This window comes from Papaver somniferum, chromosome 6 (genome assembly GCF_003573695.1).
Source record: "Papaver somniferum cultivar HN1 chromosome 6, ASM357369v1, whole genome shotgun sequence".
Taxonomy (NCBI): Eukaryota; Viridiplantae; Streptophyta; class Magnoliopsida; order Ranunculales; family Papaveraceae; genus Papaver; species Papaver somniferum.
The window spans coordinates 150,343,391-150,364,322 of NC_039363.1; the positions used below are offsets into that span (position 1 = coordinate 150,343,391).

Genomic DNA, 20,932 nt, shown 5'->3' on the forward strand with positions numbered 1-20,932 from the left:
ATGGAGGACTTAGGGACCCATTTAGAGTTGGGTTTCGCATGAGCAGATTTCTCCTTCACGATACCATTAGGATCATTGTTCTTTTGAATACTTTGCGAAACATTCTTTCTCCAATTTGGAACATCAGATCTTGTCTTTGCATTTGAAACGTCATCTCTCTTTCTATAATTGGGTATTTTATGAGATGACCTTGTCGAGTGATATGCAAAATTTGAACTATCATCATAATAATTCTTTTTCCTAAACTTAGGACAATATCGATCTAAGTTCTTATGAGGAGCAAACTTAGCCAATTCATTTGATACAAAATAAAGTGCATCTTGCATCTTACGAACTTTGCATCCCCATTGCAAGTGTCATATATTACCACAATAATAATAATGCTTAGTATAAATATACGAAGTATGAGTTTTAATGTTACCTTTTTGTGGATCCTCTTGTATTGGAGCTTGACGAGTTTTCTTCTTCTTCTTCTTATCCTTGTTCAACGTTGTTGCCTTCTTGACAGACTTCTCCTATTTACAAGGAATATGAGCATCTTTGTCATTAGTGGAAGCTTCTGATTGAGAAGAATTTGTATCTTTAATAAATTTTACCTCTTTGCTAATATTTGAAGCATCTATTCCCTTATAGCCCAATCCTCGTGTATCACGATGATTTCTACTTGCTTCTAACATTGAGGTTAACTTGTTGGAGATTTCATTGGATTTTTTCAGTTCCAAATTTTCTTCTTCCAATGTCTTGACTTTATCAAGAGCACCGGCTAGATCAGCCTCAATGCGTTTTTCTCGTGAGAGATATACACCTTCTTTCTCTTCAAAACTCTTTTGTTGAGAGTTAATCCTTGCATCAGATTCAACAAGTTTCTCTTCCAACAAGTGAATTTTTTCAAGAGCAACTTCATGCTCTTCTCTAAAAATTTTGTTTGAGTGAGACTAGCACTGGCTTTTTCTTCAAGACCCTGTACTTGTCGAGAATTAAACATAACTTCCGATTCAGCACGTTTCTTTTCCGAGAAAAAACAGTTCTCTTCGAAGATTTTCACATTATAATTTCTTAGAATTTAGATCTTTTGTACGATCTTTAAGAAGATATTCACGGTTTTGGAAACCAATATAATAACCTTGAAAAACCTTCTTCAATTTCTTGTTCTCGCGACAAAGAGGAGTCATAAAACCAAGAAAATCCGAAGTTCTCATCTTTTCATTTTTCAAAGGTTCCAGCAGTTTAGAGTATTCTGAGATATCCTCTTCTACTTCTTTTTCAAAATATGAGTCATCATCATCGGAAATTTCATTTAGCCTTTCTTGTAGACTTATTTTCCAGTCGTCATCGGTTTCTACATTATTAACAAGATTAACTTGTCTAGTAGAAACTCTAGTGATTATATCTTCAGATATTGATTCGTAGATGCCATCATCAAGTGTTAATTCAGAACTCTTGATGTCTTGCTTTACGTTAACTGAATCATTCATTAGATTCAATTCTTATAGGTTGGATCACACCAAACACAAATTGTTAGATCTTTTCGTGTTTGCCTGCTCTGATACCAATTGAAAAGGCGAGGGTACCCAAATACACCTCAAGCTAAAGCTTTTCCTACCTATAAGTCCTTTCTCTGAAAGTGATTGTCTATGGACTAAGTCGAGACAATACAACTAATCGGTTCACACTTCGCGTGATTGTCTATGGATACGAAATCGAGATAATATAACAACGAAGTATGTTTACTTGATACAAAGGTTCGGACTTAACCAAACACAATAGGATTGCTTATCAAGTAAATAGGAATTAACGTTTGTGTAATTTACTTTAATTATAATAAAAAAATTATAATGCGGAATATAAAAGTAAATGACACAGCAAAATTTTGTTAACGAGGAAACCGCAAATGCAGAAAAACCCCGGGACCTAGTCCAGAATTGAATACTCTCAGGATTAAGCCACTACACAAAATTACACTAAATTCGTATAGTTGAGACCAAGTAACTAACCCTATAGTTCACCTAGTTCCTTCAGTGTTCCCACACCTCCAACTTATAAATAAGTCACGTACTTGGATAAATTCCTTTGGTTCGTATTCCAAACAGTAAAGGAACAACAAATCTGTTTGGTATCAACTCTATTAAACCAAGTGATATGAGTCGGAAAAAGGCTCTTCCGTTTATCTCAACATAAACTCCTTCGTTAGGTCCTTAGATCTATCTTATGTTCAATCACCCAAAGGTAATCGATTAAGATTAAGCCAACAACACCTTTATTACGAAGAACCGTGTTGATGCCGATGTACTCAATTAATAAATCCAATCTACTACAAGGATAAACCGATTATTAATTGGATCATATTTAACCGAAACAAGTATTGTGCACACCAAAGATTATAAAACCCAAGTCAGATCTTCAATATCTTCTTTGTCTTCAAATCTTCTTAAATCTTCAATAAAAACCTGCACACAATCACTTGAATCCCTTGTGATCAATCACGCATAGAACGGAGTCTGTTAACGATGGATTATCACAAGATCGTCTTTAGAACTAACAACAGTCTAAAGATCCCTGTCGAAACTCTGAACTAGTTTGAGTGAATCTTATATCATAAGAGAATATTCTCAAGAATAAACAAACTAGGTGCAATCAGATTTCAACCACCGTTAGTCAATCAAATCAATCGAAAACAAAAGATAAACCGCAATTATCTAGTTTCCCACAAGCGGGTCGCGCTAGAGATTCTCAATCCCAAAGAAGACTTTAAACTGAGCGGCCGTAAGAGATTTCGCCTAATTAGGTTACTCTCCTCTCTGAATGGGCGGCTAAACCAGTGACAACAACAAAAGAGTAAATCTGTTGTTACGAAGGATTAGTTTGCTAGAAAGGGAAACTTCAAATATTCATAGACAAGGAATTTTGGATACCAAGGAATTTCCAAAACCGAAAATATTCTCAAAATATTCATTAAATCACAAATTCGGTTTCCATAATTCCTGGAAATGCTCTCTCCAAAAATCATGATCGAAATCTCTTGGAAAATCTAATTAGTAAATGCACATTACTAATTCTGTAATTTCCCTACAAAATAAAATTAATAACCTAACCTTAATTAAAAGACTCTTAACTTACTTATGTTTCAATCCCGGGATTCTCTTCCCTTAGCCGTTAAGGAATATCTTTGAACAATTAAAGAAATAAACATTCACAACACGTGTTCAAAGTTTGTCGACATCTTAACTTTGTAAGTTCTCTTTCACACTTACAACCTTGAAATCGATTTGCCACACTTCCAAACAAGTTTAGAATTGGTTCATCTGACTTTCAAGAACTATGTGATTGATCAAACCAACATTCAATCACAATCATGGGTTAACGGTTCTACCAAAACAAGTTTCGGTTCTACCTCCATGTGAGTACTGTGCATAGTCACACTAGCTTTCCTAAAGTTCGATTGAGTGGGTTCTAGGATCGGTTCCCCATATATATATGGTATCTAACTTATATGTGTTGCAAATGTCCATAGGACCGGTTCCCCTTTGCCTAAAAACATGTTGCACATGTCCATAGGATCAGTTCCCATTTCTGCTTTAAACCTTGCTGCACCCTATACAAAGATCGATTCCCTTTGATGTACTGCACCCCTTACAAGGATCGGTTCCCCCTTTCCTTTTAATTAGTCAAACATGCAAAATCCGATCATACCACATGTGATTACTTAAGATCGGTTTTACTAATAAAAGTTATACCAATACATAAGTCAGGCCTTTGTGAATAGTTCTACCAAGAAAACAACAAGTTGTGAGCGGCTATACTCTATCATACATATTGGTTGTTCATAAGATATGCAATAAATAACAAAACCAATAACACCTTGAAATTTCCTTTTCGGTCCACAAACAATTTTATGAACTTACTTCCTTAGAACAGATGTAAACATTGTTCCCTAGGATAAAATCCTCACCTCATACCCATACATAATCACAATAGAATTCAAATGATTATGGCGATGTCTTATCTAAAAAGTTTAATGGTTAAGCAATAAACCTCGTATTGTATTCCTTAATACTATGTCTATCTAGAGTTCATATATGCTTCGCAGTTATGTTTTCAATATGCACGACTTGAAAGATACGTTAGGGATTGAGTTCAAGTCAAATATCACTAACCTCAAGTGGAAGGATGATTATTGTTGTTGTAGCTCCTTGATTCTTCACATCTTCAAGACTTCGCAATACTTGTAATGTCTCATATCCTAATACTTTCAAGCTAACCTATACGAAGTTGACTCTAGTACATAATCAAGCGACTCTTAACATGAGTTTTGGTTCACTAAAATATGACAACCAAACTTGACATACCAACGCTTGGTGGGTTCAACCGAGCAATGATCTAACATATCTTTTTGTTCAAGTACATGGAAGAACCTCTTATGCTTATGGGGGCATGAAGAGTAATAGATAAAGAAGAAAAGACTTTCGTTGTGCAAAGCCTTTAGAGTGAAGGCAAATGTGTACTTTGATGCAAGTATGCAAGGCTGAGTGATTGTGGGTGAAGTTGATTCACTGAACCACAATCATTTCCGGTCATGTCCCATGAAAATTTTAGGTGATTAAATGGGCATGTGACAGCAGGTATCAGAGCGGTGTTTGGGGATATTGTTCTTTATTTTCCTCTCTTTTACTCAAGTTGGTGTCATTTTTTTGTCAAGTTCAGTAAAGAATTGTTTGGGTTTCACTAGTATGGAGACTAGAAGAAATTGATCTTTTGTGGAAAGATCAATTGGAAATAACTTTGAAGCTTGAAGTAGCAATAGGCCAAGAAAGTTCATGGCAAAGGTGCCAGAATTCTCGCCCAAAATGTTAGACGAACATGCCAGAATCATCGGAAACCGGGTTTTCAAGTGATTGCATGACAAAACTAAGGAGTATGCTGACTTCTATGGTACAAGTCAGGAGTTTAAGTCCATGTTTCTCACAAGTACGAAAAGACTACGCATTTGGAATGCAAATCTTTGTGGTGTTATCAGTAGCGAGTACAATACTAGCGAAAATTCCTGAAAACAAAGATGTTGTTGGCCTTTGCAGTGGAAAAGAGAATTGAGAACATATCTATGCGATAGAGTTAAAGTTGTCTCATTGTATCCAGTTTGATGGAAGATTAAAGTTATCTCTCTTGAATGCATGTACCTTGGTGGTAATGCAAAGTCTGGTTGCGATCCAGCTTTTTCTTTTTTGTGGAAATGGGATGTCAAGAAAGAAGAATTGGATGGCCAATTCTCGTCTAGCATAAAGCTTATGGAAAGGCTGAAGAAAGAAGCGCAAGTTAGGGAAAACCGGTACACCACAATCTTGTGTTTGCAAAGAGTTCTTAATTGATGATAGATGCACACAAGGAGTGTGTTTGCACCTGGTTTATGAGTGGGATGAATTTTCTTGGACAAGGGTTTCCAAATACCTGCATTTGATCATAACCACAAGTTGATGTTCTTGTTGACTGCAAATCAACAATTGTTGCTACTAAAGTTGATTTTGGAGGAGGGGAAAGACAAGAGTAACCAGATGTACATGGGCAGTAAAAATGAGTTTCAAATTTGAAGAAGAATGTGGCATTCTTGCTTCAAGGAACGTAGGCAGTGGGTGCCTCATTTGCAAGGATTATGTCCTTGTTGAGATTGTCTATGGGATTTGTCCGCGAAAGTCATTGAGTAATGTGACTTTGCTGAGGTCTATGGTGAAGCTCAGAATCACCAAGTTAAGTCCATTCCAGTTGTGCAAAGGTGCACAAGCTTGTGTCAAGATTTGGGTGCTAATTGGCATAGCAGGTATGCAACATTAGCATGCGCCAAACGGGAGTTGGGCATGGCCAAGATGCATAATACGTTTAGTGATGCAAGTTAGGCCGAATTGTAGATGCTTGGAGAAGGAAGGACAAAGTAGTGGTGATGCATAAGAATGGAATGAGGTCATTTTTGGAAAATCTTCATGAAAGCTAAAGCAACATGATAGCATCAGTTTGAAGGTGTATTCAACTAAGTGTCAATTATATTATGCTTCGTTATGGGAGTTGCATAAGAACGTTGAGAAGTAGAAGAGTGCATGTGGAAAAGTGAATTTCTACATTGGGAACAGTAGGTACTGTCTCGCTTCCTTGTTTGTTGCTTAGAAGCGAAGATGAAGTCAGTATTGCAATGCTTGTTAGGTCTTACAAGTTGCAATCAGTTCGTGCGAGTATTTTCTCAAGTTTGAGTATGCTTTCAGTTTGGGTCAAGTGGACCTTGGTGTTGGGAATTGTCTCTCTATGTAAGGTAGTAGAGGATGAGGGTATTTGAGACGAGAGTTCTTGTCTCTTTCGTTCAAAGTAAAGTTAGTTCGCGTGGGAAGATACTACATAGCATATTAAGCCAAAATATGCAATAGAAGACGCTGAAAGTGAAAGAATAAAACAAGGTTGGTGGCCTAGTCGAGTTTGTTGTTGAGAGTTATGTGGAAGTGCGAAGGCATTCGGAATAGCATGGAGTAACGCAACAAGAATGAAGATGTAATTCCATCAAGTATATGAGTTAAGAGTAACTCATACTCCCTCCGTTCCAATTTAGATGATGTTTTAGGAGTTTTTACGCAGATTAAGAAATGGAGAGAAGTCTTCAAACATTAATTACTATTAGTGTATTTAAAAATAAATTTATGGTTCCAAGACAAATTGTGAGGGTAGTTTTGGTAGTTTTGTGGGAAAATATGAAAACTATCAAGTAATGTGGAACAAAAAAATAACCCTAAACACTCATCTAAAGTGGAACGGAGGGAGTAGTTAGGAAGAACATGATGTTGTTTTTCCTCCATATTAAAGCGTAGTAGTTTGAAAAACAAAGTGATGCTTAAATTGCTGGTTTCAAAGGCGCGTCAAGAGGATACCTTGTCCAAAGTGACGGTGGGATGTCCCGGGTATCCTAAGTCGTGACGAATACAAAAGTCATGCATTTCAATCAAGGTGTTGTGATAATGCAAGGGAAAAAACGAGAAGGTGCTGGTTCATTGGCATACAAATGATGCAAGTACGAGAAGGTGAAGTTTGCAACATGATTTGGAGGCCCAATCTAGTAAAAGTTCAGATGTTGGCAAAGTGCAACAAAGACTATAGGTTGTGGTGCATACCAGAGTGGTATCGAATCATAACTTGCGTACCTTAAGGCATGGCATGTTTGGCGAAGGCGCAACATGATTGAAGCATAAGGCCAAGTCTTTTATCAGTCCTTTTATGTTTCTTGGTGCAACTAAAGTCGGAAAGTGAAGGCATAAGACTATGGAAATGATCAGTGTGATCATTTGGGAAGAATCATTACTTGTGTACACTTAGGCACAAATTATTCATGCGAAGTTCAAGCACAATTCAAGGAGTTGGCAAGATGAATTTCAATTTGCACTTGGGTGTTGACATATGATTTGCAGCGGAGTTGAAAGTGGTCGCGGCGCAACAACAAAGTTCAATAAGTAGGATCAATGTAAAGGAAGTAAAGGTAAGTGATGTTGATGCTAAAGCATAAGAAGTTGGCTAGATGCGGTTTCCAAAAGCTAGCAAAGATTGCTGAATTTTAGAAAAGCATCTGAAAGTGCATGTAGTGAAGATTGAGACCAGTATAGAGTTGATACTTGGCTGTATTCAACGAGGATGTTGGACGGATTAGGAGGGGGAGGTCTATGACAGGTCAGGCAAGTGACACACAATGATTGCGCGTTACAGAGTTGCAAGCCAATTCAGTGTCCGACAATGATATCGCGAGACTGCATAGACTGTCAAGTGCTAAGAATGGCATAACCCCGCAGGGCCAGTGAAGCGCAAAGGTAGTGCTACACTGTAAAGACATTTGTCTAAGTAATGAAGCTTATTGGCCGACACAATGAAGCTTCATTGAGGGAAAGACAAAACAGGGCCAAAGTGGCAAGATGCAACGTGCGATGTTGGAATTAAGGAATATCCATGGAATTGAGTTGGCCCAAATTCAAGGACGATACAGAAGGTATAATAGGCCAATAGTTATGCTATGGCATTAGTTCAAGGCTGGCTAAAGCTTGAATAATGCAAACAATCTAGTAATGCAAGAGTGGCATTGCTATTGTCAAACAAATTGGCGAAGTGAAGCATATGGTGCCAGATAACCAGAATGAGCTAAGGAAGTGATGAGATGATTATAGAGAGAAAATTGTGCAATAGTTCAGTAAAACGCAACAGTGGCGCAATAAAGAGGCCAAGTCCAGTAAAGCACAACAGTGGTGCAATATGGCTCAAGTGACGGTTAGGAGTTGGTTATTGGCTTTACAAGCATGCCAAATGTGTGAGACAAGGGAGAACGGTTATAACCATTTGTGAGTGTTCATAACCACCAAGAATAGGTGCGGCACCAGTTGGCGTGACAACACAAAGGTTGCAGTTGAAGTTGGCGGTTATGGAAACTACTTGGACACTTGGCTGTCCAAGGATTGTGCAAGCGGTTGCACATAAGTTTTGGCCTGATCCTACTTAGTATAAATAGCTTAGGAATCAATAATGTTGGTGTTTTTCAATTGGAGAAGAACCAATGATTTTGTAGAGAGAGTTACGCATTCACCAAGAGGGTGAATGACATGTTTTGGTCCATGTGATGGACGAGTTTTGTAATCTTCCTTTAGTGCAATAAAATGGATTTGTTGCAGTATATCTTTGTATTCATTGTGTTGCTGATTTGTGTGAGAATTTGTCAAGTACATGGCAGAACCTCTTATGCTTATGGGGGCATGAAGAGTTAGAGAGAAAGAAGAAAAGACTTCCGTTGTGCAAAGCCCTTAGAGTGAAGGCAGATGTGTACTTTGATGCAAGTATGCAAGGCTGAATGATTGTGAGTGAAGTTGATTCACTGAACCACAATCATTTCCCGTCATATCCCGTGAAAATTTTAGACGATTAAATGGACATGTGACACCTACCATTAACAATAATACATAAAAGCCTAAAATTAACAATCATAAATACAAGCAAGAAGATGACTGAATTAACTCAATAAAACCATCGATTTACAGATTCTCACTTATAAAGATTTTAACTTAATTTGTTCATCTTTTAAGGTGAACATACTTATGCAACGCTTAAAGAACAAGCTTTTATTCCAAATAGAGATAATGATTCTTATGAAATATAACTTTTAATGATTATACTTATCATATGATATGTTTAATTTTTGTTGAACAAAATTAAAATATATATAACAAAGCTTGGAGTTCAATTTGCCAAAGAAGAAGACATTTTCTCTCTTTCTCTTTACCTTTTATATTTTTACCGACCCGAGTAAAGTCCGGCTGATAGTGTCCCACATCGGCTCAGAACCACTCTTCTGAAGCGAGTTTGAGCCGATCTTGATAATGTGCATAACTGTATTTTATCTTTTAATTTCCACTATCTTTTTAACGAGATAAAGGGACATAATGAATTTTTTTTCTTTGCCGAAACTGTTATTGGGTTCAAATAATTATCATTGGAGCGAGCCCCACTGCCTAGTGGCTCAAGATTTCAATTTACAGGGGAGATCCCTTCATGTTTGTGCTAGTACTGGACCAAGTTGCAAAGGATATACAGGGGGAGATCCCTTGGTGCATGCTCTCTGCGGATGATATAACACTTATTGGGGAGTCCAAGCAAGAGGTCGAAGGTAAGCTGGAGCTGTGGCACCAGACTCTGGAATTGAAGGGCTTTAGACTCACTAGAACAAAGACTGAGTATCTGAAGTGCGCTTTTGACGAAACCGGGAGGGATGATGGAGAACTGCGACTGGACGGCCAGATTGTACCAAGGAAAGAATCCTTTCGATATCTGGGATCTGTGATCCAGAGTGATGGGGAAATACAGGAGGACATTAGACACAGATCCCAGTCAGGATGGGCTAAATGGAGACTGGCGACTGGGGTCCTCTGTGATCGTAAGGTCCCAGTTAAACTGAAAGGAAAATTCTACAGGACAGCAATAAGGCCAGCGACGTTGTACGGAGCTGAATGTTGGGAAACTAGAAGCTCGCACCTCCTGGCAATCCATGTGACGGAAATGAGGATGCTTAGATGGGAATGTGGGCACACAAGGCGCGATAAAATCAGAAATGACTATGTCCTTGGGAAACTCGGGGTAGCATCATAGAAGGATATACTGGCACAACATCGGCTACATTGGTTCGGGCATCTCCAACGAAGACCACTTGACGCCCCAGTTCGTTTAGGACGCGTCACACGGCCGGAAGGAAGAATGAAGCGTCCGGGACGACCGAAACTCACTTCGGATGAATTGATAAAGCGAGACCTGACTGACCGAGGATTGGACAGAGAGTTGGCATTGGACAGAAGGGCGTGAAAAGCAGCGATCCACGTGAAAGAGGTATGTACACGAGGTACGTGAGCTGAGCATATTACCTTTGAATTTCTGTCTCTTATGTTAGGAGGATTGTTTAAACCGCGAACATGTAAACAACGATAGCGGAATTGTGAATGGGGGAGACCCCCTCAGCAACTGTGCAGCTAGCGGGATCGTGAATCGGGGAGACCCACAGTAGCCTTGCAGCCGGGGCATTGGAATATGTGGATACATCACTGAATGGTCGCGAACGCGTAATCCCATTGAAGTGATGCCCAGTGCACCCTATGTACCGAAAGCAAACAAGACACGGTATGTGTCAAAGATTATTCCTTACCTTCGGGTGGGTTGCGTCTAGGCCTGCAGGCAGTCGGTGTAAAAACTTTAGCCGCATCTCTGGAAATAAGGTCGTTATGCGGCTTATCTCTGCTCGGACCCGGTACTTGTTACTGGAAGACGAGCTCTGGTTCTGGTTCTATTGGCTGTCAACTATGTCCCCAGCAAAATTGAATAAGAGTCGCACTCTAAATTCACACTTGACTGTGAATCTTGGCTGACTACCTTGAACTAGACTAGAAGGGTCAAATGAGATCATCCCAATTTAAGGCAATTAATTTTATTGGGTCAGAATTGTGTCATCAGGTTCGGCTTCTTTGACCTAACTGCCAATTGACAGTATCCATAGCTCCTTCATTCCTCCTCACATAATCATATATATACCTAAACCATAGGACATCTTCAAAGTTCAAAGTTCCGATCATGGTTGGTACCTAGAAACATCCTCCTTGTTGATAAAAAAATATAAAGAAAAAAATAAGTTGATCATTTTTTATAATTTCTTTAACCAATACCAGGATTCATTCAAGAAAATTTCATTGACTTTATAAGTGTGAGCTATTTACATAAGTAAAGCTCTCTTATATTCCATGGTTTACAAAGAGACAACCAGTTTAAGTCAATATTGTTACTTTCTCTTTCTCCCTACCATCTCTAAAAACTCTTGTTTTGTCTCTCTCATCGTCTCTTGTTCATCTTTCACTTCTCCGACGGCCGGCCTGCAGCTGAACTAGCCCGCCAACATGGACTCTTCATCTTCATGGGATATGTCGTCGGGAGGCAGCAGCGGTGGAAAACCTTCACCAAAACGAGAACTACAAGGTCCTCGGCCAACTCCACTTAAAATCCGAAAAGATTCACATAAGATCAAGAAACCACCAGTCGCACCACAACTTCCAAATCAACAACAACAATCTTATCAACAACCGGGGAACAATCAACAGCGGCCGCCTGTTATAATCTATACAGTGTCTCCGAAGGTAATTCATACAGACCCAAACGACTTCATGAAATTAGTTCAACGTCTTACGGGACCTTCATCGTCATCGACATCTTATTTGCCTTCACCATCAACTTCATTACCACAAGCACAATCCTCGTCGTCTGTTGATTTTGATGTTGGCGCAATTTCACCCGCTGCTCGTTATGCATCTATCGAAAGGACTTCACCTCAAGGGGCAGCCAAATTTAGAGTTGCCGAAGAAGAATCGAGCATCATCGAAGGGTTAGAAATGGGTTCGACCGTGGAGAGAACAATGGGCACTAATCCGAGTATTCTATCCCCGATTCCGTCGTCTCTCCCACCTATCTCACCCGGCTTTTTTTCACCAGCGATTGATCCAAATTCTTTAAGTTTCATACATGATTTTAGTCCATTTTACAATAGTGGTAACAGAAACATATTTGATGGTAGTAGTAATTTCTTGACTAGTCCTAGTACGAATTTTCTTTCACCTTCTATAACATCTCCCAATCCGCATAATTTCGATCTATTTAATCAGTTCCTAGATCCTTAGTTGTGTTTTAAAGTGTTAGAGAGAAAGGGTCGAGAAAGAATCAAGAAAAAGAAGCCATTGATGTTAAACTGTGTGAATACAAAGATGAAATGTTGTTTCTTGGCGCAAGTGGTGATATTAACAAATGCAGACAGTAGTGGTGTGAGGTTACTATTAACTTTTTTGATTCATTAAATGGGAGCAGATGAGAAGGGAAGTTGGCTCTAATGTTGTGGGTCATGCATAGATATGCATCAACTCTCGAAGTTGTTGTAATCTCTTCTTTTAGTTTTTTGTTTTTGGCAATACACCCACCGGTTGTTTGTAATTTGTAAAAATACCCCTTATTTGTTATTAATTACATTTATTCATTCATATATATTTGAGCTGATTATATTTGCCAAGTTTTTCATTGCCAACTTTGCTAAAACCCCAAATCTGTGAACTGCACAACCAGCATAAGCCAAGTTAATTTGGTGTCCTTTTAGCCAGCATTGTTTTCATAAATGGTGACGGCTGTTGTTGGATCCTTCACTGAATTGGCAGAAATAGTGGAAAGGTGAAACTTTGCAGCAACTAGCAAGAAACCAAGCTTTCTTTTTTATAATGTCCATGTCGAAGAGGAAAGTCCCACTTGTTCTATATCCCAAGTTTCCACCCACTCATACCATCAATCATTGGTACTTGATTATAAAACTAGCCCACTATATCTATTCTATAACATACCATACGCTCATCTTAGGTCTACACAAAATTAGCAAGATCGAGGAGGGTCTATTGAGTAGACATATTGAACGAGGCTGATTTTGATGATTACTAATACTGTAGTTTTGGACGTAGACGTACTAATATGACTTCAGTGCCAGTAGGGATTTTAGGGAAGTGCTATGGTTCAGGCGTTCAGCAAGGAAATTCTGCCAAGCAGTACAGATCCTAAAATAGGTGACCACCTACTCATGCCGATCAGATGCATTTTAAAAATCCCATCATCCTTTCTTTTGAATTAAGTTTAACGTCGGACGGCAACTAGGTAACCTCTATGCTAGTCATCCAAATACAATAGAAACAAATAGTTCATTTATTAATCCTTAATTAACATAGTGGATGTTGTAGTTGTTGATTGTTTATGGTTTGAATCTGACATCTATGTTTGTTTCAATGTTTATTTTGGATCTAAATTAGGTACAGAATTGTAGTAGTCCTATATTCTGCTCGATTTCTGTTGGAACAATTGTCCATTTCAAACCTTCAAAACAAAAATTAAACATAAAAACAAGATAACGGATGAGTCACGACTATGTCGCTCTTTTTAAGACGTTTCGTGGCTCTGTCTTGAGTTTTGTGCAAGCAGTTCGTTCTTCGTCACGATGCCCCCAGGATAAAACAACCGAGATAAAAACTCTCTTCAATCCCTCACACACAATGAGAGATTGATCACTTTCACTCTTTCTTATCTTGCTCAGAAAAACTAATCTCTTGATTCTCAAAAAAAAACACAGTGGTATTGAAAACTTGTTTTGCTTCTGTTTCCAAAACTGATTTTTATAGCCCAAGCAATGAATACGAATTAATGCAAAATAAATTTAATTTATTCTAAACATTATAAATTTCATAACAGTATAAAACGGGCAAATTAATCGTACCATAATTAGCACAATCATCAACGTAATTAAGGGCAGTAAAACTGGGTTGAAAATTCTTTTCAAAATCAGCAAAAATAACTTTCCAAATTCAAGAGACCTCCCAAGACCCCCAAGGCCCCGCTCCCGGAACAATTAAATATATACATATTATTTATATATATATATACCCAATCAGTAGGGGGAGGGATTTGATCCTGAGACCTCACCCTCAAGGCCCAAAATGCTTAACCACTGGGCCAAGCTCGAATTGTTGATAAAATATACAAAAGAAATATTTTTAAAACATATATCCCAACAATCCCCCACTTATATTTTTAAAATCATTGAGCAAGATTCGTATAGTTATGTGCATAAGCAAAGGTATCTTTCGATTTTGAACCTTTACATAGTATTAAATTCTCTAAAATCTGACATAGAGTGAACACATGTCTTTGAACTCTATGGAGAGAATAGATTACTTAATACACACACAACTATACTAAGAGTAAAGTCCTAAACGCCAGCACATTACGGCCTTGTGCTTATCCCAGTTTCAATGAATGTTCTAGAGAACTGCCCATGTTCTCATAGAAAGCGGCCACACTTTCTCATTCACATAGGTTAGTTATCAAAGGTACTCCTGTAGCTTGGTACCCCAATCTATACAGAGCTATAGACTTCATTAAGAGTTAAAGAACTCAACCTTAACCCGCTTCAGGATATCATGCCATGGGAAATATGCATGATTCTATCTTCATATCATTTGTGAATCGTTATTCTCTTTGAACATATTTCTAGGTGGGTATCCATCACAAAATGACTCAATTTCTAGTGGGCAAAAATCCCATGCCTTTAGAGGTATACAATACCTTTTCTCTAGCTAATCCTTTCGTCAAAGGATCAACTAAGTTCTCTTCCGACCTAACATGATCCACACGTACAACACTAGTTGTGAGAAACTCTCTAACTGTGTTGTGCTTTCGACGCATTTGTCGATTCTTACCGTTATAAAAACAGTTTTGTACTTTTGTAATAGCCGCGGTACTATCACAATGGATCATAATAGCTGGTATTGGTCTATCCCATACAGGAATTTGAGAAAGAAGGTTTCTCAACCATCCCGCTTCTTCACTAGCTGCTGCTAGTGCTATCAATTCAGACTCCATCGTAGATTGAGCCAGAATTGTCTGTTTCTTTGACTTCCAAGACACAGCGCCACCAGCAATATTAAACAAATATCCACCAGTGGCCTTGGAGTCATCTGAAAGAGAGTTCCAATCAGCATCGCAGTACCCTTCAAGGATTGCAGAAAACCTCTTATAGTGTAATCCTAGGTTAACGGTCTTTTTAAGATACCGCATAACCCTCTCAACTGCATTCCAGTGTTCCAAACCAGGACAACTGGTAAACCTACATAAAACCCCCACTGTATATGCAATGTCTGGTCTGGTACAATCAGTTGCATAACGAAGACTACCAATTATACTAGCATATTCAGATTGTCTAACGCTATCACCAATATTCTTAAACAGTTTACCACTAGAATCAAAAGGAGTACTCACAGGTTTACAGCCAAAATAGTTGTACTTTTTTAAAATCTTTTCAATATAATGAGACTGATCCAAAGAAATACCATCATTAGTTCTAGTAATCTTAATTCCCAGAATTACACTAGCTTCACCCAAATCTTTCATTTCAAAGTTAGACTTAAGCATATTCTTAGTTTCTTCAACCACAAACAAGTTTGAACCAAAAATCAACAAATCATCCACATACAAACAAATCATGATGCATGCATTGTTTTCAAACTTATAGTATATGCATTTGTCACTTTCATTAATTCTGAAACCATGTGAAATCATCAAATTATCAAATTTTTCATGCCATTCCTTAGGAGCTTGTTTCAGACCATACAGTGACTTATCTAACTTAGACACTTTATGTTCTTGGCCAGGAACAACAAAACCTTCAGGTTGTTCCATGTAAATTTCTTCTTCTAATTCACCATTCAAAAAAGATGTTTTAACATTCATTTGATGAACAACAAGATTATGCACAGCAGCAACAACAATCAAAACACGAATAGAAGTCAATCTTGTAACAGGAGAATAAGTATCAAAGAAATCTACATCTTCTCTTTGTCTAAATCCTTTAGCTACCAACCTAGATTTGTGTTTGTCTACTGAACCATCAGGTTTCAACTTCCTTTTAAGTACCCATTTACAACCTATTGCTTTGCAACCAGGGGGTAAATCTTCTAGGTGCCAAGTTCCATTCAGATTATGGGAGTCCATTTCATTATCTATGGCTTCTTGCCAAAAACCAGATTCAGGTGAATTAAGTGCCTCTTGAAGACTAGAAGGGTCTTCCTCTAGGGTATAAACTTCAAAGTCAGAACTATAGTCTGTCGCAATCCTAGCCCTTTTGCTATGCATAGGTTCAATTTCAGCGTCTCTACTTTCTGCAGTTCTAGGTTCTTCTATTCTAAGTTCAGAACTTGTACTAGGTAGAGAACCCCCACTATTTCTAGATTTAAAAGGAAATCTATCTTCAAAGAAATCAGCATCAATAGATTCAATAATAACTTTATTATTAACATCAAAAAATCTATAAGCTTTACTGTTTTGAGCATACCCAACAAAAACACATTCATAAGCTTTACTAGCTAGCTTTGATCTTTTAGGATCAGGAATACGAACATAACCCAAACAACCCCATACTTTAAAATAAGATACATTTGGTTTTCTGTTTTTCCATAGTTCATACGGTGAAATTTTAGTTTTTGAATTTGTAACACGATTCAAGACATAACAAACAATAAACAAAATTTCTCCCTACCAATGAGGGGCAGCACCAGAACTCAACAAACATGCAGTCACAAGAGTAGTAAAAGTACGATTCTTTGTTTCAGCTTTTCCATTCATTTCAAGGTTATAAGGAACAGTTTTTTCATGTATAATTCCAGAAGACTCATAAATTTCAGTGAATGGTTTAGAATCATATTCAGTTTCCCTATCACTGCGAAATCTCTTAATTTTCCTACTAAATTGATTTTCAACTTCAGCAATAAAAACCTTAAATTTTTCAATAGCTTCATTCTTATGACTTAGCAAGTAAACATAGGTATAATTATAATAATCATAAATAAAAGTCATGACATATCTTTTTCCATTTCTAGTTAATATACCTTCATATTCACACAAATCAGAATGCACTAACTCTAAAGGCTCAGATTCTCTAACAACAGATTTATGGGAACTCTTGGTTATTTTTGCTTGACTACAAGATTCACACTTTTCAAAGTCATGCATGGATAGTTTTGGAATAAAACCTTGTTTGCTCATGGTATCTACTGATCTACTGTTCACATGACAAAGTCTAGCATGCCAAACATTAAAAGTACACACCATATAAGAAGAAGATGCAATTTTATTCATTTCAACATTAAGCTTAAACATTCCATCAGCAGTATAACCTTTTCCTACAAACACTTTGTTTTTAGTAATTGTATAAACATCATATCCAATAGTTTGATACAGCCCAGCCTTGTTGAGAAGATAGCCGGAAACAAGATTCTTTCTCATTTCTGGAGTGTGGAGGACATCTTTCAGCATAATTTTCTTCCCAGAAGTAAAATTTAGTTCTACCGTACCAGAACCTTTCACAATAGTGGTATGGGAGTCTCCCAACAACACTTTTTTATCCTTGATTTCTGCATAGCTCTTAAATAGGGACCTATCAAAACAATAATGGCGCGAAGCACCGCTGTCTATCCACCACCCATCGGTTCCACCAACCATGTGAATTTCTGGATCAGAAACCATGTAAATTATAACGCTTTCAGCAGCATTATCTTGTGCGTTATTCTTTCCTTTCTTATTCCTGCAATCCCTAGCCACGCGGTTTGGTTTACCGCAGGCATAACAAAGGAACTCAGAATCATAATTCTGAAATTTCCTTGATGGGTGTGGGTTCTTGTTTTGGTTAGGTTTTTCTTTCCTTTGGTTCTGGTCAGGTTTCATCGGTTTTTTCTTAGGTTTCAAACTCGGTTGAGTCTGATTCTTATTGTTGGAAACGATAAGAATCTCTTTCTTTTTGTCTTGTTTCCGTGCTTCCTCTTCAACCCTGAGCTTAACAATCAAATTTTCAAGAGAAAAATTCCTTAGTTTTATGACGCAAAGCATTACGAAAATCTTTCCAAGATGGGGGTAATTTATAAATCAGTACCGATATTTGAAATTGTTCATCAGTTTTCATACCTTCCGTCATAATTTCATGAGCTATTTTCTGAAGTTCATGAGCCCGAGCAACGACTGAGTTTTCATCCACCATTTGATATCTCAGGTAGCGGCTTACAACATATTTCTTCGATCCATCTTCTTTAGTGTCATATTTTTTCTGTAAGGCATCCCACACATCTTTAGCAGTATCAAATGTGGAGTAATATTCATATAGATCGTCAGACAAAGAATTCAGAATATAGTTTTTGCAATCAAAGTTATTATCAATCCATTTGTCATAGGCTTTTTGTTTTTCTTCAGAAGTTTGGGTCACAACAGGTTCTTCAGTTGGTTGATGAGTTGCACTTGTTGTGGCTGAAGTTGCTTTTTTCGCAGCTTCTTGATCTTGTGGATTAGCTGGTTTGATGGAGGTCACCATCATGTGCAACTTCATCAGTTTGAGGTAGAAAAACAACTTTAGCTTCCATCTTCTGAAATGAAGTCCTTCAAACTTGAACGGCTTGTTGATATCAGCAACGGTTTTCTTTTCAGATTCCATGGCAGAAAGATACGTCTTAAAATTGTTGGAACAATTTCCGATTTCAAACCTGCAAAACAAAAGTTAAACACAAAAACAAGATAACGACTGAGTCACGACCATGACGCTCTCTTTAAGACGTTTCGTGGCTCTGCCTTGAGTTTTGTGCAAGCAGTTCGTTCTTCGTCACGACGCCCCCAGGATAAAACAGCCGAGATAAAAACTCTCTTCAATCCCTCACGCACATGATGAGAGATTTATCACTTTCACTCTTTCTTATCTTGCTCAGAAAAACTAGTCTCTTGATTCTCAAAAAAAAAAATTGTGGTATTGAAAACTTGTTTTGCTTCTGCTTCCAAAACTGATTTTTATAGCCCAAGCAATGAATACGAATTAATGCAAAATAAATTTAATTTATTGCAAACATTATAAATTTCATAACGGTATAAAACGGGCAAATTAATCGTACCATAATTAGCACAATCATCAACGTAATTAAGGGCAGTAAAACTGGGTTGAAAATTCTTTTCAAAATCAGCAAAAATAACTTTCCAAATTCAAGAGACCTCCCAAGACACCGAAGGCCCCGCTACCGGAATAATTAAATATATACATATTATTTATATATATACACCCAATCAGTTGGGGGAGGGATTTGATCCTTAGACCTCACCCTCAAGGCCCAAAATGCTTAACCACTGGGCCAAGCTCGAATTGTTGATAAAATATACAAAAGAATTATTTTAAAACATATATCCCAACAATTTCTAACGAGTATGATGGTGACATTTGCCATTTATCTCTTAAAAGCTTCTCCAATGGAATGTACGTGAAGATAAATGTCTAAGTCCACATAGGATAGACATTCATTTTCCCTATAAAATTTCTCCAACCCCAACTTCTTAAATTAATGTGAAGATGACGTGGTTTAAATTTTGTTAGACATTATCAAGGTGAATATCTTTTTTTTTTTTTAATAAATAGAGGAATTTTATTAAGTGGTTTCGGGAAAATTTTGCCTTTCAAAAACATAGTTTATCCATGGAGAGTAGTCCATGTATTCTTCTAAACAAAGTTTATCACTTCTAACTCTTTTAGAAATACTATCAGCTACATTATTGAGATCTCTTTTAACATGAGATACTTTGCAGAAAATAAAAGAAAACATTAAAGTTCGAATTCTTCTAATAAGATGATTATTTTCCCATCTGACGTGAAATTTTCAGAGTTTGCAGAATGCACTACCACTTCAGCATCAGCAATAAGATGAATTCTGGATGTTTTGTTCTTTAATCCAACTTAATGCCTCCAAGACAGCCATGCCCCAGCTTCAGGATCAATTACTCCGTCTGCATATATAAGATCCTTTGAATCCAATTTAATTACCTGCAACAGATTTCAGCACCATGCCAGTGCCAGCATTATTAGTTAGATAATCGAATGAGGCATCCACATAAACAGTGTATACATCATTAGGAAATTGTGTTTCTCTAGCAGAAGTGATACTGTTAGTTAGATCATTACATGCAGAGATAGTGAAATTATGCAAATGATATCTAATTCTAGTGGCAGTAGAGAGAGGATTAAGAGATTTGTCCTGGAAGATGCACTCACATCTTTCTTTCCAAATGATCCAGCACCCCACCATCAAAGTCATTCTCCAATTGTGTTGATCCTCTAAACCATATAGAATGTGCTGGTGAGAACCAAGACATGATCTAATCTTTGACGCTTGAACAGTTATCAGCAACTTGATCAATATTAATATTGAGGCATCTCCAGAAAGTCTTAGCATGGAAGCATCTGAGAAGCAAGTGAAACAAAGTTTCTATTAGAGCACTGATCGGTCGAACTCGCATGCGTTGCTATCTCAAGCATGTTTGTCAATGTTAGTGATCAAAACTATAAATCTTGATTTCTAGTCTATTTATAGATGTCTCGGACTAGGACATAGATTGTGTAGTTGACTTCACGGTGTTCATCATATGAATACGAAGAACTACTAAGGGGAGCTTGTGGAACTTCATCAACAAAAGGTATGTGGAGACTGAAACTCATCTATCACTTGGAAAGTCTATTTCTAATTTATCTCCTATACTGAGACATAAGCCGTATTGCGATATAGTTTTCTATTATACACATTTGAGATTTCGAGTTTGTTGATGGTGGATTTTCAATAAAGGTCAAAATCGTAAAATCATGATACTGCATGTTTCTGACCCGGCTTCAGGAACGCATGTGACGATTCATATTTTACGATCCGTGAACCGTTTCACGATCTCTAATCGAGTTCTTCTCAGAGCCATGATGAATATGATTCTCGAAAGGCCTCCACTAGCTGAGCGTTCGATGCTGTGCATTTCATCA

The 20,932-nt window shown here is 37.6% G+C and overlaps 1 protein-coding gene and 1 pseudogene across 1 annotated transcript; both read left to right on the forward strand.

Annotated features, from left to right (window-relative positions):
* LOC113291659 overlaps positions 1 to 20,932 on the forward strand; it is a 325,743-nt pseudogene that overhangs the window by 222,899 nt on the left and 81,912 nt on the right.
* Positions 11,122 to 12,564, forward strand: LOC113289786 (protein MKS1-like). The gene has a single exon (XM_026539157.1). It carries the CDS (start codon positions 11,433 to 11,435, stop codon positions 12,204 to 12,206), a length of 774 nt encoding a protein of 257 aa, XP_026394942.1. The 5' UTR covers positions 11,122 to 11,432; the 3' UTR covers positions 12,207 to 12,564.